Here is an 8,131-nt window from a genome sequence, read left to right as displayed (position 1 = left end):
AAAAAAAAAAAAAACCCAATTCTTTATAATCCCTTGGTGTAGTTCATAATGTGGGATTATGGCAAATGTTTTTTATCTTAGTGCAGCAGTTCTCAACCTATGGGGTTGTGAACTGTATTAAAGGGTCGTGGCAGTAGGAAGGTTGAGAACCACTGATTAGTGGGACACTGTGAAAACCCAGTGCTATTACTTTAGAAGTTTTAGAACATGAAATAGTCATATTCACAGTTAGTAACCTAACCTCCTCTGTGCAACTTTGCAAGGCTTGAAGAAAGCCTCAGTGATAATATAGCTACACATCGCTTAAAGACAGGGATATGTTCTGAGAAATATGTCAGTCGGTGATTTCAGGGTTGTGCAAACAGAGTGTTCTTGGACAAACCTAGGTGGTGTAGCCTACTATGTGACTAGGCTATCTAGTATGGCGTATTGCTCCTAAGCCACAAACCTATATGGTATGTTAATGCATTAAGCAGGTGATTGTAATATAAGGGTGTTTATGTAAACATTAAAAAGGTAACTATAGCACATAGTATAAAAGATTTAAAAATGGCACATTGCTATGAATGGAGCTTGCAGGACTGAAAATTGCTATAGGTGAATCAGGGAGGGAGCAGTGAATGTGAAGGCCTGGGACATTATTGTATACCACTGTGGACTTTATAAACTCTGTACGCTTTGGCTACACTAAATTTATAAAAAATAATGTAGTAATAATTGCAATAGGAGATTATGATAGCTGGGATGTCACTAGGTGGTAGGAATTTTTTAGCTCCATTAAAATTTTATGGAACCAGGCCAGGTGTGGTGGCTCATGCCTGTAATCTCAGTACTCTGAGAAGCTAAGGCAGGTGGGTCGATTGAGCTCAGGAGTTCAAGACCAGTCTGAGGGAGCGTGAGACCCCATCTCTACCAAAAACAGAAAAAGTAGCCAGGCATCATTGTGGGCACCTGGAGTTCCAGCTACCCGGCTGAGGCAAGAGGATCACTTGAGACCAAGAGTTTGAGGTCACTGTGAGCTGTGACACCATGATACTCTACTGAGAGCGGCAAGTGAGACTCTGTGTCAAAAAAATAATAATAAAATTTATTGAGCCACCATCACATATATAGTCCAACATGACCAAAATGTCATGATGCATGACTGTATACTAGTATGGTATAGAAAATATATTAATATAAACACATTGCTTGAGCACCTACTGTATATGAGATGCTGGATTAGGCACTTCATGCATATTAGTGTATATTGTTTATCCTCATGTAAAAGAAGTGGTAAGTATCAACTTACCCAATGACACACAGCTAGTAGGAGCCAGCACTGGTATTTGAGTGGAGATTTGTTGGATTTCACAGCCTGGACTCTACCTACTTCCTTGAGATTCCTCTAGAGCAGCATTTTCAAGATAGTATCTAACGGAACACTGTGTTCCTCAAGATAAGAATAGATATTGCCATAGGAGTGTCAAATAATGTTTAGAGACATTGACAGCTCATTAAAAAGTTAAATGAGCTTCATGCCTCCTGAATGTAGTATGTTATCAATCTCTGAAAGATGTAGTATATACCATTTCTCACTCTTCTGAATACAGAATACTTCACAGGATGACAGGTAGTACCTCTCAGAAGAGCATTCTATAGGATAACCTCTTTTGGCTATTTGGGTCCAACCCCAAAGCGAATTACAGTCTTGTTCACCTTATAAGAATAATTCATTTCTGAGAAACTATGGCAGGGAGGGTTTTCAGAAGTTAAAGGTGTAATTACCATTAATTTGGATGGAAAAAAATATGTGTATCTGGGTCCCCAAATCAAAATTCATTTATGTGTGTTTCTTTAATTCATTACAGAGGGCCCTGTTCTACTTTAATGGTAATTATCAGAGCATAATTCAAAAAGGAATTTTCCTTCTTCACTTTGTCGGCTGACCATTTATGGGGCAGTGAGCTGCCGCCTTCTCTCAGCACCAACCCCAATAGCCTCTCTTGCTTCTCATCTTGCTAAATGTGCTCTTGCTTTAAGCTCTGAAAGCCGCCCACTGACCACCTCCCTAACCCTCCCCAGACTTTCCTCCTTTGGCTTCCTCTGCTGGCTGCTTGGCCATAGACTGTGTCCTGAGAATTCTTCCTCTCTGACCATCCCTTCCCTTAGATGACAGGCTCCATCTCTGTCTTCTCTCGGCCCTTCTCTGTCAGCTTAGCAATTTCCAGGAACTGGGGTGGGGGAGGGGAGCTGGGTCTCTGGAACCCAGTACAGGAGGGGAGGAGATGAGGTAAGAGTAGGGTCTCATGGGCCATGATATGAAGTTTGCATGTTATTCTGCTTGGAGCGGGGAGCTGCCGGAGGACTAGATGATCTGAATTACATTCTGAAAAGAGCACTTCAGGCTCTTGGCCATAGACTCCATCCTGAGACTTCTTCCCTATCGGGAATGGAATGTGGAGAAGCCTGGACAGAGGGAGGGAGGAGAGTGTGAGGCAGGGTCCAGGTGGGAGAGGACAGAGGCCAAAGCGGGTGTGTGGAGGCAGGTGGGGAAAAGTGGTCAGATCTGCCAGTGTTACATTTTGTTATCCTGAGCAACTCCTGTTTTTCATCAATATTCAATCTGAGAGAGGACCCGTTTACAAATAAGAGGGTGTCTCTAAAAAACTGGTGCATAAGACTCTGGTACACTAATCAGGTGAGGGGCACTGATCAGCTGAGGGGCACTGATCAGCTGAGGGGTACCGATCAGGTCAGGGGTAGCAATCGGGTGAGGGGCACTGATCAGGTCAGGGGCTGTAATCAGTGAGGGGCACTGATCAGCTGAGGGGCACTAATCAGGTGAGGACTACTGATCAGGTCAGGGGCACCAATCGAGTGAGGGGCACTGATTGGGTGAGGGGCACCGATCATGGGAGGGGCACTGATCGGGTGAGGGGCGCTGATCAGATGAGGTGCACAAGGCTCTCATTCCCCACTCGCTGGGGCTCCATAGGCAGGACTCCAGGCAAGTATGTCTTTTTGGTTAATATGCCTTTTTATGCTTCTAAAAATCATACCATACAAGCACTGACCCTTAAAAGGTGGCTTTCGTCTGCCAGATATGAGGGAGAATGTTGCTCACTTTCTGATCCACGCTGTCTTCTAGAAGACTGACACGCCTATTCACAAATTTCCATTCTCCTTGAGATCTCACAGTTTTGATGGTCTTTTAAAAATGCAGTGAAATTGATGCTACCTAATGTCAAAATCAGAGCAAATATGCAAAGAAAAGAGCTTTTACAAGTGATTTGCTGTCTCCCACTGGAGAAGACATCCGCAGCTGCTAGAACTTTCCCTAGTGTGCGGAAGAATACTCGGGTGATGGGAGATAGTTGTGAAAGGCAGCCGCTGGTAGTTATGAGTTAGTGTTTACTGCGCTCCCTTAGGGTGACAGTTACTTCCTAATGCCACACAAAGTAAATATTTCGGGTGGCACCTGTGGCTTAAAAGGGTAGGGCGCTGGTCCTATATGCTGGAGGTGGTGGGTTCAAACCCAGCCCCAGCCAAAAACTGAAAAAAAAACAAAAAAAAAAACAAAAAAAAAACAAAGTAAATATTTCCTTTTCTTCTTTTCTTTCCCCTGCCTTGTTGTGTTACAGGTTCTGTTAGTGCTCGATGTGACAACTCTGGACGGTGCAGCTGTAAGCCAGGTGTGACAGGAGACAGATGTGACCGCTGCCTGCCAGGCTTCCGCATGCTGACGGATGCGGGGTGCACCCAAGACCAGAGACCGCTGTGAGCATCTGGACCCCACTGTTGCTGTCACCAACTCACACAATGACAACAGTGTTAATGGCAGCCGCTTTTGCTTACAGAGCACCTATTGTATGCCATACCCTGTTTTGAATACTCGTGTGGGCCATTTAATTTAATCCTCAGGACAGCCCTAAGAGGTTGGGGTTATCACTATACGCATTTTAAAGATAAGAAGCTTAACCCACAGAGGTTAAGCTGCCTGATGTCACTGGGGAGGGTCCCGAACCCCTGCTCTTCACCATGACAGTTGCTTCCCAGATGAACTGGGATGGAGGTAAACAGTCCTTCGAACTCTAACGTGGGACCAGTGAGTTTGGTGTAGAACTGTCCTGCGTAATGTTTGTCGCCTCTAGTTTGCAATATTCTCTGTCCCTCCTCAAATTCCTCTGTGGAAGAAGATGGGGTATATAAGTCACAAAACTGCTCTGTGGAGGTGGAGAGCTGGCAGGGTGTTGGGATGGCTAGAGGGAAAAGAGGTTGGCGTGAAGCATCTGCAGGAGGGCCACCCGCAGAGGAAGTGCTCCCCCGTCACTCTGCCAGCCCTGGCCCTGGCGGCAACCACCCTCCAGCCGTACCTGCATTGTCCTGGCCATCTTGGTCCCACTGGGACTGTGAGGAGATTATTCTCTCCTGCCCTTTTCATGATTCTTTTAGATTATGCTCAGAGACCCTCCCCTGGCCCATACTGCCTCTGCAGCCCTTTTAAAACTTGAAGTTTAAAACCTGCTGGCTACCCTCTCTGAGTTCCCCTCCCACTCAGAGTGAAGTCCAACGTGATCAAGGCCTATGGGGCCACAAGGTCCTCCTCCATCTCTGCCCATGCCCAGGCTTTCACTAGGCATCTTGCCCCTCTGTGTGGCCTTGAACCCTCTCCCTTCCCTGAGACTGCAGAGCTTTCTGGGCATCCCTTGTCCCTCCAGAGACCTCTCCTCATCAACTCCCTCCCCTCCACATTCTGACTCTTGTTTTACTCAAGATCTCTTGTCCACTTCTCCCACGTCCAGGGGGCCCCAGCGCAGCTGTGGGGGCTCATGCCTTCCTGCCCTGCCTGGAGATTCCTAGCAAATGGGATTGTGTCTGGTTTTTCTCAGTATCTATCCCCAGTTCTGGGAACACAGTAGATGAGGAATGCATGTCTGTTGAACAGTCCCCATCAGTAATGGGGAGGGAGCTAAGGGAGGAAGGAGGCTGCGGTTGAAAGAGGAGGAGTGGGAGAGGCCATAAGCCTGACTGCACCTGGTGTCTGTCAAGGGTTTGCGCAGGATTTGAGTGGGTCATAGGGCAAGCAGAGGAGGAACAGATCAGGGAAAAGATGACACACCTGGGTTTAGAACCGTGGGGTAGACACATGATTGTGTGCAAAAAGAGTGACAGAGACAGGGAAGATTGTGCAAGAATTAAATGAAAGTGCGGATACCTTCCTTGAGAAAGTCTTGTCACACACACACAAAAGTCAATCAAATCCAGCAATTCTATCCCTAGGTATATGCCCAAGAGAAGTGAAAGTGTATATGTCTACACAAAAATGGGTATGCATATATTCATAACAACATTATTCATAATAGCTACAAAGTAGTGCCAAATGTCCAGCAGCTAATGGATGGATAAACAAAATGTGATATATCCATACCATAGAATTTTACCCAGCCATCAAAAAAATGTTCGTACCTACTGATACCCGGTACAATATGAAAACATTATGCTAAGTGAAAGAAGCCAATCACAGAAGACCACATATGGTCTGATTCTACTTAGAGAAAATGTCTGGACTAGGTGAATCTATAGAGAAAATAGATTAGTGGCTGCCTGAGGCTGGGGTAGAGCTGGCAGGAGGAAAGATGGGAAGGGAGAAGAGCGACTGCTAAAGAGAATAAGGGTTTTATTTGGAGTGATGAAAAAGTTTTAAAATTAATATCTGGAGAAAATATTTGTAGTGATGTCTGTACAAATTGAGAGTTGATTAAAAACCATTAAATTGCGGCTGGGCACAGTGGCTCACAACTGTAAGTAACTTGGCACTCTGGGAGGCCAAGGTGGGTGGATTGCTTGAGCTCACGAGTTCGAGACTAGCCTGAGCAAGACTGAGACCTTATCTCTAAAAATAGTTGGGCATGTGGTAGGTGCCTGTATTCCCAGCTACTTAGGAGGCTGAGGCAGGAGAATCACTTGAGACCAAGAGTTTGAGATTGCTGTGAGCTGTAATGCCATAGCACTCTACAGAGGGTTACAAAGTGAGATTCTGTCTCTGAAAAAACAAAAAACAAAAAACATTGGACCTTTAAATGAATGAATTGCATGGTCTATGAAAAGAATTCTCTCTTTATTTTTATTTCTTTAGGTTTTTTGTTTTCTTTTTTTGGTTCTAGGTAGAGTCTTATTCTGTTATCCAAGCTAGAGTGCCATGGCATCAGCTTAGCTTTCAGCAGCCTCAATCTCCTGGGTTCAAGCAATCCTCCTGCCTCAGCCTCCTAAGTACAGGTGCTCATCACAACACCCAGCTGATTTTCCTATTTTTAGTAAAGATGGAGTCTCACTCTTGCTCAGGCTGGTCTTGAACTCCTGAGCTTAAGTGATCCTCTCACCTCAGCTTCCCAGAATGCTAGGATATAAGGTGTGAGCCACCGCACCCAGCTGAAATGAATTCTGTCTCAGTATAGGTATTACCAAAACAAAGAATTGAATGGACTAAAATAGCAGGTAAACGGAATCAATCATGATAAAAGCAGACATCGTTAAATTAAATAGAGAAACAAATGATAAAATGTTTTAAAAATGTCGGTGAATCAAATAGCCAACCAAAGTAAAGTAAGCAGTTCAGTGATAAACTTGGTCACGTGAGGGGTTCGTAGCATACAGTTCATGGTTGGGCTGCTGCCAGCCACCCACGCTCTGGGCAGCACTTGGCACAGACTGAGTCTGTGAGGCTGTGAGAGAGCCACATGGACACGATTGCTAGAAGTTTCATGGAAGAAGAACTTGCCCAGCACAGTGACGTTTGCTTGTGAGCAGATGGCCCTTTTGTGCATAGTTGTGAAGCATTTGCAAATGTGTCCCTAATTTTCTTTTTCTTCTTTCCCAGAGACTCCAAGTGTGACTGTGATCCAGCTGGCATCGCGGGGCCCTGTGACTCGGGCCGTTGTGTCTGCAAGCCAGCTGTCACTGGAGAACGCTGTGATAGGTCTGTGTAAACCCTATAGACTACAGAGAGTGCCTGGGCAACTAGCAAGAGAATCAGCCTTCTGAGTGCCATTATGGAAAGGGAAGCTTAAAGAATTTATCTTTTTTCCTTCTCTGTCCTCAGAAACTAGGCTTTAAAAACAAATACAACTGAACCCCCAAATCTCATTGAACTGCATATTCTGCTCTGTGCCCTTTCTTTTGTTTGTACTTGGGCAGAGACACAGGGCCCCAGAGAATTCCCTCACCAGCTGGTTCTGGATCCCAGGTGTACAAGGTGGTGTGTGATAATGAGATCACATGACATGGGCTGGTCCCGGGAAAGGCCTGGCCTAATTAAACATGTTGGGAAAATCCTTGCAAGAGGGAATATCCCAACACATGGCCATATATAACCATCACATATGGAAAAGGGACTGCCCCGGGGATGGGCTGGTGGCACGCAGGAACTGGCAACAGCCTGAGAGAGAGCATTTGGGTGGCACCACACTGCACACTGGGGCAGGTGGAGCAGGAGGGGCCATCCACCCTCTGCTGTTGGGGCAGGGCCTTCGTTAAGGACAAACTGCTCAGACTTAAAACACTCCCCTCCCTGAAACTGCTGTGAGCAGGGGCTCTGAGGCTGGCCCGGGAAAGACTTCTTCCTTATTGCCTTAAAAGTAAGAAAGCAGTTCTTTGGCACCCTGCCAATCACTTCTACCTGGGCGAGGAAATGCCAACTACATTCCTAGCTTGTGTTTTCAGGGCTTCCTTGGTGCTGAGGTGAGGGCAGGGAAAAATAGTTTCAGTTTTAAAAGAGGAGTCACATGTTGAAAGCCTTTCTCATTTCAAAATTTAACACAGAAATTGAAAGCCACATGAAACAAATGTTATCACCACCAAGGTTAAGAAATAGACCTCTACTAAAAATGTGCCCTCCCGGTTACACCACCTTCCTTTCTCCCCAGAGTGACCACTATTCTGACTTTTATGGTGATTACTTTCTTGCTTTTCTTTCTAATTTATTACCTTGCTATATTCCTAAATAGTCCCATTTAGTTTTGCACGATTCCCTTCCTTTCCCTTCCTTTCTATTCCCTCTCCTCCCGCTGTCCCCTCCCTCCCTTCCTTATTTTTTAAATCTCTTTTAATCTACAGATTTCCTTTCCATAGAAACCATAATAATTTTTTTTTT

The 8,131-nt window shown here is 45.3% G+C and overlaps 1 protein-coding gene across 1 annotated transcript in view; it reads left to right on the top strand.

Moving 5' to 3' along the window:
• Positions 1-8,131, top strand: part of LAMC2 (laminin subunit gamma 2) — a 64,888-nt gene that overhangs the window by 28,354 nt on the left and 28,403 nt on the right. Inside the window, exons 3-4 of the mRNA XM_003785639.2 lie at positions 3,624-3,759; positions 6,860-6,958. Of these exons, the coding sequence (XP_003785687.1) occupies positions 3,624-3,759; positions 6,860-6,958 (235 nt within the window). The remainder of the gene's footprint in view (positions 1-3,623; positions 3,760-6,859; positions 6,959-8,131) is intronic.

Source organism: Otolemur garnettii, unplaced genomic scaffold (genome assembly GCF_000181295.1).
Source record: "Otolemur garnettii isolate 467f Iridium unplaced genomic scaffold, OtoGar3 scaffold00016, whole genome shotgun sequence".
Classification (NCBI taxonomy): domain Eukaryota; kingdom Metazoa; phylum Chordata; class Mammalia; order Primates; family Galagidae; genus Otolemur; species Otolemur garnettii.
The sequence above is the reverse complement of the archived record's forward strand: the minus strand, read 5'-3'. Positions and strand labels throughout refer to the sequence as shown.